This window comes from Bos taurus, chromosome X (genome assembly GCF_002263795.3).
Source record: "Bos taurus isolate L1 Dominette 01449 registration number 42190680 breed Hereford chromosome X, ARS-UCD2.0, whole genome shotgun sequence".
NCBI classification, from domain to species: domain Eukaryota; kingdom Metazoa; phylum Chordata; class Mammalia; order Artiodactyla; family Bovidae; genus Bos; species Bos taurus.
The window spans coordinates 13,920,003-13,940,551 of NC_037357.1; the positions used below are offsets into that span (position 1 = coordinate 13,920,003).

A 20,549-nucleotide genomic window follows, 5' to 3' on the forward strand; every position below is an offset into this window, starting at 1 on the left:
AACATTCCCTGAATATCCCTAAGAACACAAACCAACAGTATCTAATACCACAGACTTCTGGGAAGACAAAGACCGAGAAGTGTCCCTTTTATTTAGTAACAAGATGATCTTGTCCAGAATAGTTTCAGCGGAACGGTGGGGGTGAAAACAAAATGGGAGTGGCTTCGAAAAATAAGTGTCTTTTTCCGTGTATTACTTTTCTACTTTTAATTAAAGAAAAATTCTTAAAGGTTGACGGGAGAGGAGGAAGTTGCAGTCACAGACACAGCCCATTCTTGAATGAAACTTTGTTATGTAGGAAGTAGGAACCCAGAGCTGCAATTACAAGGGGGCGCGGGGTGACAAAGGATTTTTTCCTTAAGAGGGCAGGAAACTTGCTTTGTTGTCCACCGGCGGATCGCCAGGACCTTAGCACAATGCTGGCCACTTCCCCGGCGGTCAATAACGCCTCGAGCTGGCTGGCGGCAGGCTCGCAGGACGCTGTCGATCACCGACAGACGCTGGAGCCTCTCCTTTTGGATCAGGCAGAGCCACGAAGGCTCAGCCAGGTCCCCGACAGCGAGGCACACTCCTGCTAACCTCACCCGCCCGGGCCGCCTGGAAACCCGGGCCAGGGAAGAAGGACGCGGACGCGTCAAAGAGCTGAGAGGTGGGTGGGGAGAGCAGAGCTCCACCCGCTGACAGGATTTTTCCTCCAGACTCCCGATTCCCCGCGGGCGCCTCCCAAACTGCTTAGTTCCTTGCACACCTCGGGGCGGGCCGGAAGTGACGCCACTAGTCGCGCGTGATTGGCGGAAGCCTAAATTGCTTTGCGGCCGGTACGGAAATCTTTCCTTTCGACTTCCGCTCCTGGTCCATGTGAGACAGGCTGCTGAGATGAACGCGAACCAGGCTGCGGAGAGGTGAGGGGTAGCGATCCGGGGCGGGGAGGGGGGAGGGCAGGGTCTGAGCCTCGCTGGGGGTCGGTTTTCCCGGCTCTTGAGAAACAGAGGCCATCTTTTAGCTGGCGACAGTTGTTCCCCTCCCAGGATCTCACCATTCGTTACTGTTTCCATGATCCATCCTTTAAAGCCCTATTAATTTAATTCGCCCCCTCCGCTCTCCATCTTCTTAGTCTCATCCCTGTTGATCCTGTTGCGGTTTCTCCCGCTCCAGAGAAGTTAATATGTAGCACTTTCCTCATCACGTGACTCCTTTTGATGCCGCTGGTGCGGAGCGTTTCCGCCTACTGCGCAGGCAGTGACTTTGTTATAAACTCGCCTTATCTTGGAAACCTTTGTTAATTGGAGTCATCCACGACATTTTAATTAAAGTGCCTGCTTTGCTGAGCAAGCTCCAGCGGCTTTCTTCCAATTCCCTGTTTTTCGATTTCGGAGAACAAGTGATCAAGATGTCACTTTTGAGTAAGCAGCACCTATACAGGTGTCTTCCATGTGGCGGATGCTTAGAAATATTAATGGTGAAGTTGCCTTGCCTCAAGGGGCAGCAACAGCATCTTCTGCCACCTTACCTAGGGTCTGACATTTTTATAGCCTCCCAGAGGTCCGTGGGAAATGCAGTGCTAATCAGTCACTGAAGAGTGTTAGATCTTTCCATTTTCATGCAGTTCTGTATGGGTATTACTAACACTGCTCACCTTTTAACAGGTGATGCCTGCCTTCTGCAGTCCAGATTTGATGTCTTGGAAAACTTCCAAAGATGCTCAATACTACTTGGTTTGCACCTCTTCCAGGGGATAAGACTATTCTGTACTGAGAACTGAAGTTATGTTTTAGAGATCATTTCAATATAAGAAAAATTCCTTCAAGTGATAGTATTTCTCTTTTATCTCCTTTAGCAACCTTCTGGCTTCGAACCAACAGAAAGAACTAGAGGATTTGCCAAAAGACTACCCCTTGAGCACTAGTGAAGATGAGGTGAGTGACACCTGCCAAACTGCCTTCTCCAGTTCCCTTCTGTTTCAAAATTAGGGTAAAGGGCACACTTCATGGAAGGAAAAGGGGTGGCAACATTGTTTATACTTGTTCAGGTCTCACAAATAAATTAGTTACAATTTTCCAAATTAGAGCATTCCTACTAAACCTAAGCCAAATGGCATAAAGCAAAGAAGTGATTACCTTAGGACATGCCCTGCTAATTAAAACACAAAATAAATCAAGATAAAGCATAGATGCTCACAAACACAGTTAAAGCTGCCTAAAGCTATGGCAGCTTGATGCTGAGATGCTAAGTGTAGTGTCTGGGGAGGGGGCTCAGTGGTGCCACTTGGAGTGTGTGTGCCATATGATTTCCCTGTTTCCAAGTTTGGATTTCCATAGAGAGTTACTTGATTTTCTGACTGAAATATACACATGCATAATTAAGCTGGGCAGCTGCTATAGGAATTCCAGCTCTTTATTCTCTTGAGAAAACTACTTAGATTGGCTTTTTTATGTCAAGGTTCCCATGTCAGATTACACTATATATTCTATACAGAAATATTATTCTCATGGCACTTTTCTTAAAACCAGTTAAGACAGAAGCATGGCATTAGCTCCTGGTTACTTAGGATCTATATTCCTTACAGTTGGGAAATTTCGGTTTTTGAAGCAGTTCTTCCTGTTTGAGCTGGAATGCCTGCACGCCAGACCTCATCTGATTTCCCAGTTCTCCACTGACCAAAAGAATGGGAGATTTTAAATGGGCCTCAATTTCCATACTGTCTTTTCCCTCCCCTCATCAATCTGATGGTTCTTCCTTTTTCTGTTTCCAGGGGGACAAAGATGAAGAAAGAAAGCATCAGAAGCTTCTGGAATCAATCAGTTCACTTAATGGAAAGGATAGGTAACATTCCCTTCAATATGGACATTTCTAACTAGCTGATTCCATGGGACTTATCTGCAGCTAACATTCAGTGCCGAAGACAACATTTTTCAGCATCATTCTTAAGAGCATGTACTTTGGAGACTGTAGGTAAATCCTCTGCACATCGGCTTCTTCAAATAGAAAATAAGATTGACATGTCCCAAAGTCACTCGAATAAGTGGCAGATAGGGTATTCATATCCAGACATGTTTGAATCCAAGTCCAATACCTTTTTCACTATGCCTGCCTTGCATTGCCTTGTGTTTTTGAGAGGCTGTTTTCATTAAGAGATGGTTAAACTACTGGGTCCAGCTTAGGAATAGATTTCCTGGTTATTTTGTGACAAAACCTAATTCTAGAATAAATATGAAACGAAAGCATTGTTTGAAGAGAGGTGTTTGTTCCCCAGCAGACTGTATCCATTCTCTATGTATTCTGTTTTGCTTAATTTCAGGCAGAAATTGGCTGATAGGTCTGAGGCTAGTCTGAAGGTGTCAGAGTTCAGTGTAAGTTCTGAAGGTAAGTTAACAAAGGAAACTGTCTGCATGGACCTTGTGGAATTCCAAAAGCATAATGGTCTACTTCCCCTTGGTGCCCTCTTTCCAACTATTTTTGATGTGGTTAGTGAATCATACCATACATACTTACCCATGAGTGAATGAAGAAGGGTAATCGGATGCTCTTGAATTTCTTCCATTTCTAAAAGAAAATGAAAAGGCCACAGTCAAGATCTGCCATAGAGCTTAATGAGCTAACTGTATCTAAGGTTTTTTTTTCCCTTATGCACGCTCACCCAAGAACCAATTTTTACCCCTAGGTGGGGAAATGGTATCACCCCAATTGAGAATATATGATCTAATAAATAACAGAGTTGAGATTTTCACTTGACACTGAGTCTAGGTGCCAAATATTTCCCACTGTATTCACAACTTAGGCAACCTGAATGAGTTAGGCACTTCTAGTAATCATTAATGTAACCTTTCAGCACTGGTAACAATGTATTCTCCCAGGCTTACCCATTCAGCAAATACTGTACCTCTACTATGTATGAGTTTCAGGATTGGTTTAGATACAGAGTAAAGAATAAGTGATGGACCTCCTGGGGCTTACATTCTAAGGCAGTGAAACAGTAAGTGAATTATAACAAAATGATACAGTCAGGTGACTAAGCGGCTACTTTCCTTTGGCTAGGCATGAATGAAATCCCTCTGAAGAGGCAAAACTTAAACTGAGATCTGAATAACAAGAAAAGTCAAGCATGCAGAGACAGGGAGTAGTGTTCCAGGTGAGGGACCAGCTGGTGCAAAGGCACTGAGAGAGATAACATGGTCAGCATGTTTGAAGAAGAGGAGCAAGGTCAGTGTGGCTGGACCATCCTCCACTTACGGATAACTTGAGGTTGGAGAGGCAGACAGGGTGGTGGTTTAGTCACTAAGAATCGTGTCCAACTCCTGTGATCCCATGGATTGTAGCCTGCCAGGCTCCTCTGGGGAGAAGGCAATGGCACCCCACTCCAGTACTCTTGCCTGGAAAATCCCATGGATGGAGGAGCCTGGTAGGCTGCAGTCCATGGGGTCGCTAGGAGTCGGACACGACTGAGCGACTTCACTTTCACTTTTCACTTTCATGCATTGGAGGAGGAAATGGCAACCCACTCCAGTGTTCTTGCCTGGAGAATCCCAGGGATGGGGGAGCCTGGTGGGCTGCGGTCTAGGGGTCACACAGAGTCAGACACAACTGAAACGACTTAGCAGCAGCAGCATCAGGCTCCTCTGTCCATGGGATTCTCCAGGCAAGAATACTGGAGTGGTTTGCCATTTCCTTCTCCAGGGGATCTTCCCGACCCAGGAATCAAACCTGTGTCCCCTGCATTGCAGGCAGATTCTTGACCCACTGAGCTGTGAGGATGATGGGGAGTCATTGGAGGATTTTCTGCAGGATCATGACATCCTGTGATTTACAGTTTCAAAACACTGGCTGCTGTGTGAAGAATGAATTCCAGTGGGCAAGCGTGGAACCAGAAAGACCAGGAGAAAAGCAAATGATCGTTTTAAATAGTTTTCTGTCTTCTACACTTCAACATGTTTGGGGATGTAGGAAAGCAGTGCCATCACACTGGCTAGTGATGGAAGTAAGAGGGCTATTCCTGCTTCCCTGCACACCTGCCTGGCTACCAGCACTTTCTGCTGAGGTGATGCTGAGGTTTTGCCTCACTTCTCAGTCTGACCAGAAAGTTTGGCCTTTCTACAGGATCAGGAGAAAAGCTGGTCCTTTCAGATCTGCTTGAGCCTGTTAAAACTTCATCCTCATTGGCTGCTGTGAAAAAGCAGCTGAATCGAGTGAAATCGAAGAAGACTGTGGAGCTACCACTTCACAGAGAAGAGATTGAGCGGGTAAGTCAAAGAAAATGTGGTCCACTAAGGGGAAGAAACTGACCCAAAAAAAAAAAAAAAAAGGGCAAGATGAGAAGCGAGAAAGGCCTGAGAAGTGGGAGGGGGCAAGTTGTGGTTGCCTCACCTTGGAAGAGATTAAAACTAATCTCAGGGCAAGTGCAGTCCTGAGAAGTAAGTAAGCAAGAGCTAATCTCTAGCATCCTGACTCTTACATGGCCTCCTAATTTCCTGCTGGTTCTTTTGAGTTTAATGCTTCAATTCGTGGCTCTTTCTTTGTGCTTTTGCCTGTTTCAGATCCACAGAGAAGTGGCATTCAATAAAAGCTCCCAAATCCTCTCCAAATGGGATCCTGTCGTTCTGAAGAATCGGCAAGCAGAGCAGCTGGTTTTTCCCCTGAGCAAGCCCCAATCAGCCTTTGCTCCCATTGAACATGTGGTCAATGGCTGGAAGGTTAGTGCTCCTTGAAAGGTGAGGTCACACAGCATGGACATTGCAGAGCCTGCAGTTGGTCTCCTTAGACATGTTAAGCAGGAATGGCAGCTGTGGTCATTTTAGTTGAGTGATTAGAAAGGTTGAGGGGGGCGGGTGGGAGAGCAAGGTTCATAGGCGGTAGGTAGCTCACCCTTCCTCAGCTTGGAGTGTCCCCTATGTGGTTGTTGTTGTTTAGTCCCTGAGTTGTGTCCAACTCTGCCGCCCCATGGACTGTAGCCTGCCACACTCCTCTGTCCATGGGGTTTCCCAAGCAAGAATACTGGAGCAGGTTGCCATTTACTTCTCCAGGGGATCTTCCCAACCCAGGGATCGAACCCACGTCTCCTGCAGTAGCAGGCAGATTCTTTACCACCAGGGAGCCCTCCTCCCCCACATACACATGATTATCTCCATGTTTTTGTGTGACGACGTCTGATTTGCCAATAGAGAAGGAACATCATGATGTTTTCTTTTTCACACCCTGGTTTTTTAAAAGCTTTTACAGCCAGCATTCTGATCTGGGGAGAGTCAGGAACCTGGCAGCATTAATGATGCCTTAGGCGGGATATATGAGCAGCAGGACCAAAGTTTACTTGAAAAGGAACACCACATTAAAATACAGCAGATTGGTGATAATGACTAGAATCTTAGCAAGTAACTCATTATGACTGAGCTGCAGAAAATAAAAATTATATTTTAGAGCTTGGTTTCCCAAACACTGATCTCAGGCAAATTTTTCAATCATCTGAACTGTAAGGATAATTGTGAATATGGTGGTGTGGGGTTGTCAGCTATTTTTTATTATGAAGTTATTCTTTCCACTTTAAAGGTGTTAAAATAGCTTATCTGTTATGAAATGGTGGTGGTGGTAAATGATGGGTCCAGAGGTGGAACAGTAGTTATGCCAATGGCAAAATTAAAAAGTTAGTAATCCCATGTTGTACCTGAAGTGTCAGTGTTTAGTCTGAACAACTTCAGAACAGCTAGCCTTTCTTTTCCAATACACCATTGGTTATGGAGTCTATAAGGGGGTGTTCTGTCTTCAGCAGAAAGATAGTCCAAAACAGCAGTGCCCAAACCCTGGATAGATGGTTTCTCTGCTTTCTGTAAATCCCAAAATGGGGTCGTATGTGTCAGGAAGTTGAGATAATTAAAGCTCATCAAAGTAAACATGGCTTGCCGCCATAGCTAGACATTGAGCAAGGTGTTGCTTATTATGGAGATAAACTCTGTTTCTGATGTTGTTATTGAAAGTCACCACCATTCTCTTTCTAGGATGCTTCCTTTTCCACATGAAAATGAGATCAGGTTTAAAGTGTGGCTGCAGGATGGAAGGGAGACTTTAGGAAAAAAATTTTAAGAGGTAATACAATTTGCAGGATTTGAAAATAAGTATAGAAGAAATGTAGCATTTGACCCTACTCCTGTCCCCCATCTGCTCATTTTTACCCCCATACTCCCACCCAGAGGTCACTACTCCTACAAGTTATTTGTTCTTCTTAAATTAAAAATTTTATGGATATATTTATGTTTATCTCACTTTTTAAAATCAAAAAAGTAGTAGTAATCTACTCCACACTGTTCTGCACCTTGCTTCTTCCAAATGCTGGTGTGATCTTGGAGGTGGCAGGCAAATGCCAAATTGGTCGGTAAAGATGAGATGGTGGGGGAGGGGTTGCACTGAGAATGGTGCAGCCAGTCTGAAGTTCATTTTTGAGAAATTATACCAGCATGGCACAGAGAAGTCAGGAGGTCCTTGGTGGCTAGTAGCACCTTAGAAGGCAGAGCCCAGGGGCTAGCAGTATACTAGTATTCCTGGAAATAAAGAATCTAAAAAGTCAGCACTTACAGTTTTGGTCCAGCTACCTAAAATTCCATTTGACTCTAGCTGAGAAGCATTAAAGGGGATAATGTGTGAGAAAGCATTTGTAAACGGCAAAGTGCTAGAAATGAGGTAAGGTAACTTACCACCCACTCCCTTCTTCCCTCCCCTAGCAGCTGGCACAATCATTTCCAGAAGTGTGCTCCTCAAAACCTTCCTTTCTCAGTGTGCCTGGGGGTGGGGCTGGGGGTATTGGCAGGGTCTGGTTGCTAGAATATAGCACATGCCGCTCTGAGAGTTGGGCAGACCACAGTGTACGCCAGACAGCCTTTTAAATGCTATGAAAAGATGGTAAAGAAATCCTTTTGACTTAGAGGACAAACTAATTTTATTAATCAAATCCACTGAATTTTAAACTTTACAAAAATGAAGTAAACCTTGTCAGCTGATGAGGAACATGCTTTGGAAAGAGCTGGTCCCTGTTCTGTTACCCTCTTCCCTACTACCTTCCTGAAACTTCTTTCAGAATGAATTAGTGAGGGGCCTCCCAATGGCCACATCCCAGGTCCTCTGCGTCTTCAGCCTATTTGACACCATTAACATATCGTGGTTAAAACTGCTGCCTTGGAACATAGGCTTGCTGTTGTTTTCGTGTCTGTTTTGGTTTTTATCTGACTTTCTTAGTCCTTTTTTATTCTTGGGCTGTAAACATGGTACAGATCACTGTCAACTCCTGATTTCCGGACCCGTGTTCCACATGACTCACAGGCCTCACCTGGGTCTCCCCTGTGCCCCTAAACTTGACACACGACAAAGTACGCCTAGTATTTCCCTTCCCCAGACGCTTAAGCTGTACTATGACCTTCATGCTGTACCTCAGTCGGTGACATAACTCCTCCCCTCAACTGCCAGCCCACGCAGGGGGTGAGTCCTGTAATTCTGTCTCACAGCCCTGGTTCCTTGTCTCATTTTCATTTGACACTTTCATAGAACCCCTTACACAGTCACCAGGCTTTTCTCTCCAAAACACAGCACCAGTTGTCACTTTTCTGCTTAAAATCCTTCAAAAGGCTCTCCACTTACAGAATAAGACAGAAGTACCTGGCATCTTAGCTATACTGGACAGTGCATTGTTCCCAACATATCTTTCCTTTCTCTAGATCTGTGTTTTGCTTATACACATCTCTCCCTTTAGATTTTTTTCCCCTCCTTGTAGAATTGTGCTGATGCCTCAAAGCCTAATTCAAAAAGTCTCTTCCTTCCCCAAGCCTACCCCATCTCCTAATCAGAATTGTTCCTTCCTCTGTGATTACTCCTATGGACTTTTAACCCATCATGTTGGTGATGGTACAGTGTATCTTTCCTCTGAAAGGCTATGAGCTCTCTGAGGACAGGAACTATCTTAATTAATTGTGTATTCCTAGCACCCCACACAAGTGCCTGGAATGTAGCTACAATCAATAAGTGTTTGTAAATTGAATTGAATCAGAGGGAGATTACAACATTGTAATATAAATCATTTTCTAGCCTGTGATTGATCACTACTGCAAATACTAAAAATGGAAGAACATGCACCTTTACTATTTAGTAGAATAGTTTTATGGTTCTATCAGTAGGGTAGTGTAACATGGGATGATGTGTGTTTATGCATTTGTCCAGATATTTGTAAGTTTAACACTGACTGTGATATATATGGTGTTTCAAGAAAACCACATAAAATATGTGCATGAGGTTTGAAACTGGCTCTTGCCCAGGGCTATCTTTATGCCTTGCCAAAGTGTACCATGACATGATCAGCCTGATTATTTTAGCCATCCTTAAAATATCAGTCAAGCAGCAAATGGGGTCTTTTGTTGACATGTGAAGTCACTGGTTCACAGTCCATTGCGTTTCATTAGCGTAGACACCACCTAGCATGCAAAGTTATCTGGAAAGTGAAGCATCAGAGCCAAGTTAAAAATTGACTAGAGTTAAATTTGAACTGTCAGGAAGCAGGCTAATTACCTGGAAGTCATTTTGTTAAAGGCGGTGTCTTTTTGTGCTCATCTTAAGACCTAACCTCCCCTTTCCTCTATAAATATTCTTAAAGGGAGGCTAATACAGATCTGAGGTCCCTAACTTTGTGTTAAGAGTAATCTGCTTCAAATATACATAAGAATTCAGGGACCATTTTGTTTTGCAATTCTGTAGACTGACAGTTTGGTACTGCTGTTCCTCTGTCCTGCAGGCATTTACCTTAAGAGCATCCTGCTTTGATTCTTAAGAGAATGGTATTGTTTTATATATATTGGTCATCTGAACACGAGTGATTCCCTCGGTAATATTAGAGAGTAACCTCAGAGGCCCCTTGCTGAAGTTACCTTAAATCAGAATAAAATGTAAGGCTTTATCTGCACCCTTGAACAGCAAGCCTAGAACCCCCTTCTTTTGCTGTAACAGCCCATCCTGTCCAGTTTGTGATTCCAGTCACTGTGTAGATGGCCAAAGGATTGTAAAGAGGGAGACTCTAGGAGCATGACTTAAGACTTAGAGTGTTCTGTTACCTCCTTAAGGCAGGAACTCCCCTGGAGCAGGAGATTTTTAATCTTCTCCATAAGAACAAGCAGCCCGTGACAGACCCTTTACTGACTCCCGTGGAAAAGGCCTCTCTCAAAGCTATGAGCCTGGAAGAGGTAAGTGTGCTAAGCCCTTTGATCCACCCAGGCATGCTCTGTTTCTCCCGGCATTTACCATCAACCCTAGGGGTTACTGTAAATGTCATTCGTTGTAGGTAAAGATGCGCCGAGCAGAGCTTCAAAGGGCCCGGGCCCTGCAATCCTACTATGAGGCCAGGGCTCGAAGAGAGAAGAGAATCAAAAGCAAAAAGTAAGGAAGCCCCTGTGAACCAGCCTTGGGTTCCATGGGAAAGTGGCATGGCTAATCACAAGTCCTTAGGAGAGAACCTTTCCCATGGCAGCTGTGGGGTCCTGTAGGAAAAGTCCCAAAGAGGAGTGACTGGCCTCTTTTTTCCTCAAACCAACCTCAGAGAGTTTTGCCTGCTTCAGTGGTGCCTGCTCCTCTGGCTTTGGCTTTCCATCTTGAATTTGCTAAAAACAGGACTGTCAGTTACTTTGACTTCCTTCCAGGGCATCATGGAGTGGTTCTGCTGAATGAGTTCTGACTTCAACAGCTATGAAGCCAATAGGGCTTCCTTCCTGCCTTTTTTGCCTTTTGGGATCATGTTCTGCTCTTCCCTTGTGCTTGTGCTCTAGAAGCAGAGGGGATTCATTTGTGGAGGTCTGCCCTTGGGGGCTGCAGGGACTGAGGGTCCCACCAAGCCTCGCAGGTCTAGCTCTGTGATGTCCAGTCCATCCCTGGCATTAGGAGACCCCTCGTGTGATGGGGGCACTTACATGTGTGGCACCAGTGGTTCAGCTGTATCTCTTCCCTCATACCTCTCTCACCCTATAGGTATCACAGAATTCTGAAGAAAGGAAAGGCCAAGCAAGCCTTAAAAGATTTTGAGAAGTTGCAGAAGGTCAATCCTGCTGCAGCACTAGAAGAACTAGAAAAACTTGACAAGGCCAGAATGATGGTGAGGCTGCCTCTGGCCCCCAACCCTTGAACCTGCTCTCCCTAGAAAGCAATAAGGAGCTCACTGTGCCCTTTCTTTCCAGGAGCGAATGAGCCTTAAGCACCAGAACAGTGGGAAATGGGCAAAATCAAAGGCAATTATGGCCAAATATGACCTGGAGGTAAGACACCGTCAGAGTGAAAGGAGATACGGAATTAAAGGAAAGAAAGGCAAAGCAGTCCATAAGGATGCTAGCAGAAGCAGAGTTGGGGGGAAAAAAGCCATGTGGATGAATGGAAAACCAGGAATCTAAAAAGGCATCAGAAAATTTCTAAGGCAGAGAGGAAAATTATGTGCAGTCCTAGGAGAGATGAAAGGGAAACAGCACCAAAGGCAAGTCCAGTTAAAGAAGAGAGGAATTGTGTGTTAAAAAAAAAAAAAAAAAAACTTGTTTCACATGTCGATTCCTTGAGGACAAAGAATTTGTCTTGCATTTTGTTCCATACCTGTTAACACAATGGTGTATAAGCAGTTTAAACGGTAGGTACCAGGAAGATTGAGAGGAGGCAGCTCTGAGGAGTGGACTGGGAGAGGTGTGACTGTGGTCACTAATGACAGGCGCTCGTGCTATGACTTTCCCCCAGGCTCGCCAGGCTATGCAGGAACAGCTGGCCAGGAACAAAGAGCTGACGCAGAAGGTCCGGGCGGCCTCTGAGAGTGAGGAAGAGGGGGAAGGCCAGGAGGAGGAGGAAGAACCTCTTGTCCCTGACCTGGTGAATGAGGTGCAGATAAAGGCAAATGGACTGAACCCCTGGATGTTCCGGAATCACTTCATTGATGCCAAAGAGGCTGAGGTCCAGAAAGACCTGGAAGATCCTGCTGAGCCTGAAGCCCAGGAGACTTCTGAAAGTGAGGAAGAAAAAGCAGTGGTGGAGGAAGAAACTCTCTTGAAAGAATTTGAGGAAAGGCGATCACTTAGACAGAAGTCTGAGCTCAATCACATGGCAGAGCCTGTGCACAGACGTGTAACAAAGGGTGAGCAGTGGTACACCACAGGGGGGTGCTGCCTGGTGTTGGTGCTCTTGGCCAACTGAGAGGAAAACTGTGCCCGCCCACCCGCGCTGCAGAGATTAGGCTCTAGGGCCTTTCAAGAGAGTGCCATGGGTCCCTGAAGAGAAAATACATTTGTAATGACCGTTTTTCTTCAAAGGCATTTCATAAGCGGGCATCCGCATGGCTCTAGAGTATGTGTTCAGTCTTCAGAAAGACAGAAGTGCGCCATCCTTGAAGGAGGGGCGGGAGTTGACATCACTGGGACCCGCAAGCCAGAGAGCGGTGCATGTGGTGGGCTGGCAAATCTGAAAATCGTTCACACCCATAGGCGAGAAGGTGTATTTTGAGATCTTATGAAATGTCTTCAGATCATCACTGCAGTTGTCTGCTTTGTTTGGGGAGGAGGAGTGGCATTTTTAGCGCTCTGTTAATGCTGGTTGATATGTTGATGTGGGGTGCGACTTTCTTGATAGGAATGAATGACTGACTACAAGGTACAGGGTAAATTAGAATTGTTAGCCCATGCTCAGACTCGAGCATATTATATATATTTGCATATTATATGTATTAGCAACCTTGGCACCCTTGAGGCAGGTTGGAGTTTGCATTCTGGGGACAAAGCAGGGTGTTACAAAGCCTGCTCAGGAAACTAACTGCACTCAGAAATCACCTGGTCTGGTTAGATTCTCAGGTCCAATTATATTTCCTATAAGAATAATGAATGCATTTACATGACAACAAGATTCTGTTTTTCCATGGTTTAAAAAAATTTTTTTTAGATCTGTTGTTTAGAATGTATTGGGGGACCTTTACTTGGGGTTTTCAGCTAAAGAGTTCGAGGGTTAGTAATTATAAGCAGTCACTTCTGAGAGGATTGTAGAAAGCACTAGCCACGGGCCAGGATGGTTCCTCCCAGACCCCTAGTGAAATATATCAAATAGTTGGTTGTGGAATGGAAGGTAGATAAGAGATGTGGGTTCGATCCTTAGGTCAGGGAGATCTCCTGGAGGAGGACATGGCAACTCAGTCCGGTATTCTTGCTTAGAGGATCCCATGGACAGAGGAGCCTGGCAGGCTACAGTCCATGAGGTTGCAAAGAGTCTGATATGACTGAAGCAACTTAGCACATACAGATGATAAATATGAAAGATCTCAAACTTTGGGGAAATAGTATCCTAAAATAGTGGGAAGGCATGGACCCCAAACAAAACAATGCTGGATACAGTTTTTACAAGTAGAAAATTACAATGTAAACTACAAATAGGACGTCACAGTTTTTAGAAATTACAAATAATATTGTGTTGACCAAATAGTTCCATCGGGTTTTCCCCGTAAGCTGCAGTAGAAAAATCTGAGCGTTTTGGCCAACTCAATAAATGACAACAAAGTTGCTTTTAGAAGCCAGTTGCTAAAACAGCTTTTTTAATAAAAATGTGGAATTTGGAGTGATCCTCCCAAGTAGAGCCTACTCTCTGGGCAAATTAAGCCACAGCTCTACTTATACAGAGTCACTGGCAAAGCTGGGAACAGGACCCAGAACATCTGCTTCCTAACATGCTGCATTTAAGTCCTAAACTCCATTGCCTGTGACTTGACAGGTAGTGAACTCACCAGGAGATCCAATGAATGGCATCTTGTCTTACCCATTTGTCGTCATTAGCCTGTCTCCCCTGGTGCCCCATGCCCAGCAAGAGGTCAATAAATGCTTGTGAGACACCACCCACCTTACTTTTCTGACACCTTTCATTGCTTCCTGCAGATCCTAGCAGCCAGGAGGTGCTGTCCGATTTGAGGGCACTGTGTCAGAAACTCCGCACGGAGAACCATCAGTCAGGGAAGCAAGAACTGAGTTCAGCGAGGACAGCTCAGAGAGAGGAACCTGCCAGGGAGGAAGAGGAGCCCATGTTGCTGCAGAGGCCAGAGAGAGCTCGGACTCTGGACGAGCTGGAGGAGCTGGGCAGAGAAGGGTGTGTTGAAAACGAGGAGCTTCCCAGAACTGCAGTAGAAGGGCTGCAGTTGGAGAAGAATCTAAGTAATCATATTGGCGCCCCCAAGGAGAAGAAAAGGAAGGAGCAAATGATTGATCTCCAGAACCTCCTAACCACAAAATCGCCTTCCGTGAAGTCCTTGGCAGTTCCCACAACCGTACAGGAGTTGGTGAGCAGAGCCAGGGTCGCGGGGGGAATCAGAGCTGGTGTGGAAAGTGTCCTTCCTGCACGAGCAATAGAGTCGAAAGTTTTGTGCTGGGGGCACATGGCGGGAGTTGAGAGGTCCGGAGTAGTATTGCCAGGCTGGTCCCAGCGACAGCTTAATAGATGAAAATGTGTGAGTGCCGCTGAGACTCCCTCATCTTAAATTCTGAGCCACCACATCCTCCCTGGGGTGACTCTAAAGCCCTCACAGGACAGAGGGACTCATTCAAACCTCTGGCCAGATGCCAGGCAGGACAACTCAAAGGTGAGTGAGTTTTGCTCTACTCAGTGGGATTTCAAATGGTCTGGGGCTCCCTGATTAAGTCATTGAAACTGCTCAAGTGAGGAGCCCCGGCACCTGTCTTTTCAGGGATATAAACTGAAGGACTCCCACATTCTGGCCAGGCCCACTTGGAGCTCCCCCTCCTGACACTGACTGGTTCCTTCCTCCACCCTACAGCTTCCTTCTTGAAAGTTTTAAATCGTGTCCTATGATAATGAGCTAGGGATATTTACCCTAGAGAGATCAGAGCTTGGTTGGCTGCCTATTGGTTTGTAGCGCAAGACCGTCGTTGTTCCGCACTTCCCCCTAGAGGGCGCTAAAATGTCACAACCAACCATCTTGCCACAAACCTCGGCTCAGAAGGCAAGCCGTAACTGTTCTTGTTTCTTCCCAGGAAGATGAAGAAGAGAGAGATCAAAGGCAGATAATAAAGGAAGCTTTTGCTGGGGATGATGTCATCAGAGACTTCTTGAAAGAGAAGAGGGAAGCTGTGGAGGCGAGTAAGCCAAAGGACCTGGACCTGACTCTGCCTGGCTGGGGCGAGTGGGGTGGCATAGGCCTGAAGCCCAGTGCCAAGAAGAGACGCCGGTAAGAACAGGAAAGAAAGCCCATTAGAAGAGCACCAGGTTCTCCCACTTCACCCTCATGTGTCCTCTCTGCCCTTTGGACTAAGTCCTTAATGCTCTTAGTCAGACACCCTGCTGTTCTGCTTTCCAGGTTTCTCATTAAAGCCCCTGAGGGTCCTCCAAGGAAAGACAAGAATTTGCCAAACGTGATTATCAATGAGAAGCGGAACACCCATGCAGCAGCTCATCAGGTGAGGGATAGAGAGCAATTTAGCAGCCTCCTCTTCCGCTGCCGGGCTCTCCTCCTTGGGAGGAGTGTTCTAGTGCTCTGTGGTCAAGAAGGGTGTGTGATCTTGACCACAGATCAGATCTATTCTTGTTTTCACTGGCTCTGAGATGAATAATTCCCCAGATTGACTCTGCTGTTTTAATTACTGGGTGGGTGGGTTAAAACTGAATCTTTGTAGTATTGGTGAGGCCCCCAAATTTGCATTTCCAGCCAATACCCCAGTAAATGCTGATGCAAATGGGTCTGACAAAACTCAGAGTTGCTGTTCTTCAGGCTTGTGCTTATAGTCCAGGTAATGTTTGGAGTTTAGGTTTAACCTACGTCCTAAGAAAAATGACCAACTTGTTCAGGACAGTGAAAGGATGTAAAACTGTATCATATGATAATGAGCTAGGGATGTTTACCCAAGAGAAGAGCAAACTTGAGCACCATCATGGCCTTCAACTCTATTGAAGGCTTTCATGTGGAGTGCAGCCACATAACATAGAAGTTCGAGGAAAGGCAGGATTCCCATTCAAGGAAAAACTTTCTGCTGGTCCAAAGAGAGAAGGGATTGCTCTGGGGGTGTGAGCATGCATAGAGGGGACTTGGGAATGAGATGGGACTCAGTGACCTTTACATTCCCTTCAGTTCTGAAAATCTATGACCCTGAGATCTACCCTAGTCAGTTTAAAATTCAAATAAGTTGTATTTTTCATTCTAAAGAGGGGGGAGCTATTTAATAGGTACAGAAGAGAGGAGAAAAATATGATTTCAATAATACTCTGTCAACCCCACTAAGACCCTCCCTTAACCTAAAGAATCTGTGTCCTTCACCGCCACCAGGACTGCCTGAAAGTACTCAAGCTTCTCTTTGAGTGTTCCATTGAGTATCTCCAGAGACTACTGATTGTAACTTCCCCCTTTTTCTGCTTATGTCTTTTTCCTCCTCTTTGGCCTTTGGGGAAGCATTTAAAGATTATTTAAGTCTGAAACCAGCACTTTGGTGGAATGCAAAAGAGTCCTGGGCAAAGAAATGAGACTTGGGAAGAGCATGAAGCTGAGTGTAGTAGCTTGGTGGAGTTCAGGATTTGGGAGTAAATCTTTGGGTTCCTTAAAACATCAATGCTATGAATCAAGGGGGGGAAAAGGAGGGGGATGGAGAGGCACAGATAAACCAGTACTCAGATGTCTGGTAGTCACAATGCTTTATAGGAAGACCCACTGGGGGCCAGCAACCCTGCAGCTACTTAGTGTTCCTCTTGCCACAGGGGCCTTGTTGGGATGGTTTTTCATCCCTCCATTGTTGGGCAAGCTTGGGGGAAGGGAGTTTCTGATCCCAATTAGGCCCCTCCCAAGTGTCATCAAGCAGCTTGGCACTCCTAAGGTTGGATGGGTGCGTGGGCATACCTTGGCCGCTCGGTAGCTCCACTCACCACGGCCATCATGTAGGACTGAGGCTTATGTGCTAAACCTACCTGGCCAGCTGCCATTAGAGTTTACAGCCTTGGCTCAGGCCAAGTCACTCTGCCTTCTTTTCCAGGTGCAGGTGCTTCCACATCCATTCACACACCATCAACAATTTGAAAGGACCATCCAGACCCCCGTAGGATCTACATGGAACACCCAGAGGGCCTTCCAAAAGCTGACCATGCCCAAGGTTGTCACCAAGCCAGGCCATATCATTAAGCCTATCAAAGCAGAGGATGTGGGCTACCGATCTTCCTCAAGGTCGGACCTCTCTGTCGTACAGAGGAATCCAAAACGACTCTCCATACGTCACAAAAAACACCTGGAGAATAACTGTGTGGATTGAATTGCTGAAGTAGTGACACCTTAGTGCCGGGAACCAATAGCCCTGACTGTTCCTCCACTGGCCTGGTTTTACTTGGAGCTGCAAGATGATTCCAAAACAAGCTTAGCACACCATGGGTGTAGTTAAGCCACATTTTAGAAATAAAGGCATTTTTATCTAACTGGAATGTTTACTGTGTTGTTATTTTCTTACCAAGGACTAAGTTGTCCTAAATTGGACTGGAGGGAAGTTACCCTAGCCTATGACCTTAAGTCCATGTCAGATATAACCATAAATAATCAGCTTAATAAGTCAGAGAGAGTAACTGCTGCTAAGTTGCTTCAGTCGTGTCCGACTCTCTGCGACCCCATAGACGGCAGCCCACCAGGCTCCCCCGTCCCTGGGATTCTCCAGGCAAGAACACTGGAGTGGGTTGCCATTTCCTTCTCCAATGCATGAAAGTGGAAAGTGAAAGTGAAGTCACTCAGTCGTGTCCGACTCTTTACGACCCCATGGACTGCAGCCTACCAGGCTCCTCCATCCATGGGATTTTCCAGGCAAGAGTACTGGAGTGGGGTGCCAATGCCTTCTCCGAGAGATAGTAACTAAATACTGTATATTCTCAACCTCTGAACCTAGCAGCAGTATGCACAAATCAGACAATTGGATTCTGCTCTGGGCTAGTTCTGGGCTTCCCACGTGGCACCAGTGGTAAAGAACCTGCCTGCCAATGCAAGAGATGTAAGAGACACAGGTTTGATCCCTGGGTTGGGAAGATTCCCTGGAGGAAGGCACTGCAACCACTCCAGTATGGAGAATTTATGTGTGAGCCTCCCAGCTCACAGGCTGCAGTCTAGAGTAGTTAGCACTTTTAGTCTTACTTTATAGATGAGGTAAATGAGCTTTCAGAAATAAAGCTCTATTCCTTTTACTTCCTAATGAAGGGCCAACTCCTCACCATTGTTTATGATTTATTCAGGCGTTACTTTGTTATATGGCAGTTCATGGTCAGCTTCTCAGCTCTGAGGAACCTGCCTTTCTTTGGATGACAATATGTATCAAAAGGGCCCCTGCAGCCAGAGATTCCTAACAAGAAGTTGGAGAAACCCCCTCTGATATGGAAAGGACATAGCCACTAGGGCACTTCACCTACTGTCTTGGAGATAGGTCCCCACAGCCTTTTTAGACCTTTTCAATTTTTATGTCACAATCTTATGAGAATTTTAAATTATGAACCCTCACCAGAAAAACACAAACACCTACACCATTTTAAATGCAGCTTCAGGAGCTTTGCAGACATTTGCAATTCTGGGTTAAAAGTTCTTCCCCTCCACGAATTTTCTTTTGCAATTCTCCCCACCAGTATGGCTCTTTTTTTCTGAGCCCATCACTCCCCAAGTCAGTTTCTACCTCAATGGTAACTAGTCACAATGCCTTTATTTTATAGGTTTAAGATTGCAGTTAGTGACCGAGTAAGCACTGGGACCCTAGACTTAACTCTGAAGCCAAAAGCCACGCCACACATGTCTCAAATTCCCAGTGGCAGCTGTGGACCCCGGCTAACACTGATCATCCTCTCAAGAACCTGCCCGGTGCTAGGAAGGGAACTGAGTATGTTGATCGTGTTCAGAGCTCAAGGGTTATTTTTATATTATCCACCGGTTTGAAATTATCTGCGATCCACTTGCTGGCTGACACTGCCTGTATGGAGGAATGGGGGACCCCTGCCAATTCCTGCCTCTCTTTAAGAGACCTTAACCTTCTCTTGCACTCTTTTGAGCACAAAGCTCCCACTTCTGTCCCACCCACCCCCCCAAAATCGAAGCACCCAATCAAGTGCCCCCAGTAAACGGCCAATCCCTTTCTACTTTCTCGGGACCCTCCTCAGCGCCGTGTGCTCCCCGCGGCCCACGAGTGATGCAAACGACCCTATCCTTCCAAGGGGAGGGCAGGCGCTGGAACGTGCTATAAACGACTCCCACTCCCTGCCTTCCAAGCCCCCAAACGGATTCGATTGTTGTTCCTTGGGGCTTTTTTTTTTCTTTTCTTCCTCCGAACCTCCGAAGTGTTCTCCCTTCCCATTGGCCAGAGCTGCCCCTTGACGCCACCCTGGCCTTGCTCGCTGATTGGTCCATTCTGGATGTGCCCAAGCCTTTTTCCCAGGGTGTGGCCCCCCCGCCCCCAACAGGGTTCTGACCCCTGGCTCCTCCCTTCCCTCCCAGCCCCCCTCTCTGTTCCGAATGGTACCGCCCTGGCTCGGCTCCCCCACGGCCCAGGCCCCTGCCCTTAGGGCCCCCGGACGGGGCGGGGCACGCTGGGGACGGGCAGAGGGCGGTGGTGGCGCCTTCCTGCCGAGCCCGAGACCGCCCCCGCCACCCTTCTGCAGCCCTCGTAGGTCCCACTTTCCCCTGGGCAGTTTTCGTCCAGCCTCAGTAGTCCCGTCCCGTCTGTGCGGCCCCCACCGTGGTCTTTAGGTCATCCCGATCGGCAGCGTTAAATCGCTGCCCTCAGCGCTCCACACACGCCCATCCGCCTCCACCCTCGGGTTCTTGCAGCACTCTCTCCCCGCGTCTGCTCACCCTTCCCCTCCCAAGCCCGCCGAAGCCCCGGCCCGCCTTCCTCGCGTACTGTCCTTCCCCAGGATCCCCCTCCCTGTGTGTGGCCCTTCCTCCCAGCGGCCTCCCCTTCGCGGCTTCCCCTCCCCTTCGTGGCCAGCGTGGTGGAGCACTCCAGGCCCACCCCGCCTTTCTCCGTACCCCGCGCTCCCTTCTTATGTTGTCCCTTCACGTCCCTCGCTAAGTCCCTCCCTCCTCAGCGCCCCCCCTCACCACCCGTACACACATACCCCTCCCTCCGAGGCGTCCCCCGGCGCCCCTCCCCTACCCCCGCTTGTCCACGCCCCTCCCACCCACCCCGTCCTTTTGTCTCCTCTTTGGTCTCTAAGTCCCCCGCCCCTCCCTCACTCCCGCCCTTGCTCCCCGCGAGCACGCTCTTATCTTCCCCGGGTCCCGGCGTCCCGCCCCCTGGCCGCGCCCCGCCGGCCCCCTCCCTCCCGCGGCCCCATCTCCGCCCTCGGCGCTCCGCCCTCCCCCCCGCGGCTCCGGGCCCGCCAGCCCGGCCGACCTCCCGGGTTCCCGGCTCGCTCCTCCCGCCGCCGCCGCCGCCGCCGCCGCCGCCGCGGCTCCCCGACCCACCTTTCCCGGGCCGGCGGCTCGCGCTCCAGCGCAGTTCCCCCCGGCACACACACGCACTCCCTCCGCCTCACTTCGCCCGGGCGGCCCTGCGGTGGCCCGACCCGAGAGGCGCGCA

The 20,549-nt window shown here is 47.4% G+C and overlaps 1 protein-coding gene across 2 annotated transcripts; it reads left to right on the top strand.

Annotated features, from left to right (window-relative positions):
* Window positions 1-833: 833 nt before the first annotated feature.
* On the top strand, window positions 834-17,427 carry UTP14A (UTP14A small subunit processome component). 2 transcript variants are annotated; one of them, NM_001034241.2, is given in 15 exon segments: window positions 834-902; window positions 1,838-1,916; window positions 2,753-2,823; window positions 3,299-3,363; window positions 5,095-5,237; window positions 5,532-5,687; window positions 10,083-10,202; window positions 10,301-10,395; window positions 10,981-11,104; window positions 11,187-11,264; window positions 11,728-12,118; window positions 13,896-14,293; window positions 15,006-15,199; window positions 15,329-15,428; window positions 16,989-17,427. In NM_001034241.2, coding segments are annotated over 15 exon segments (2,313 nt in total). In that variant the 5' UTR covers window positions 834-876; the 3' UTR covers window positions 17,262-17,427.
* The last annotated feature ends 3,122 nt before the right edge of the window (window positions 17,428-20,549 follow it).

Bases quoted from the DNA above. Each gene is read 5' to 3' on its own strand.
- UTP14A (XM_059883306.1), top strand. From the start codon at position 2,933: ATGTACTTTGGAGACTGTAG. The intron at 11,105-11,186 runs GTGAGGCTGCCT...CTTTCTTTCCAG, and splicing joins TTGACAAGGCCAGAATGATG to GAGCGAATGAGCCTTAAGCA. The intron at 15,429-16,988 runs GTGAGGGATAGA...CTTCTTTTCCAG, and splicing joins CCCATGCAGCAGCTCATCAG to GTGCAGGTGCTTCCACATCC.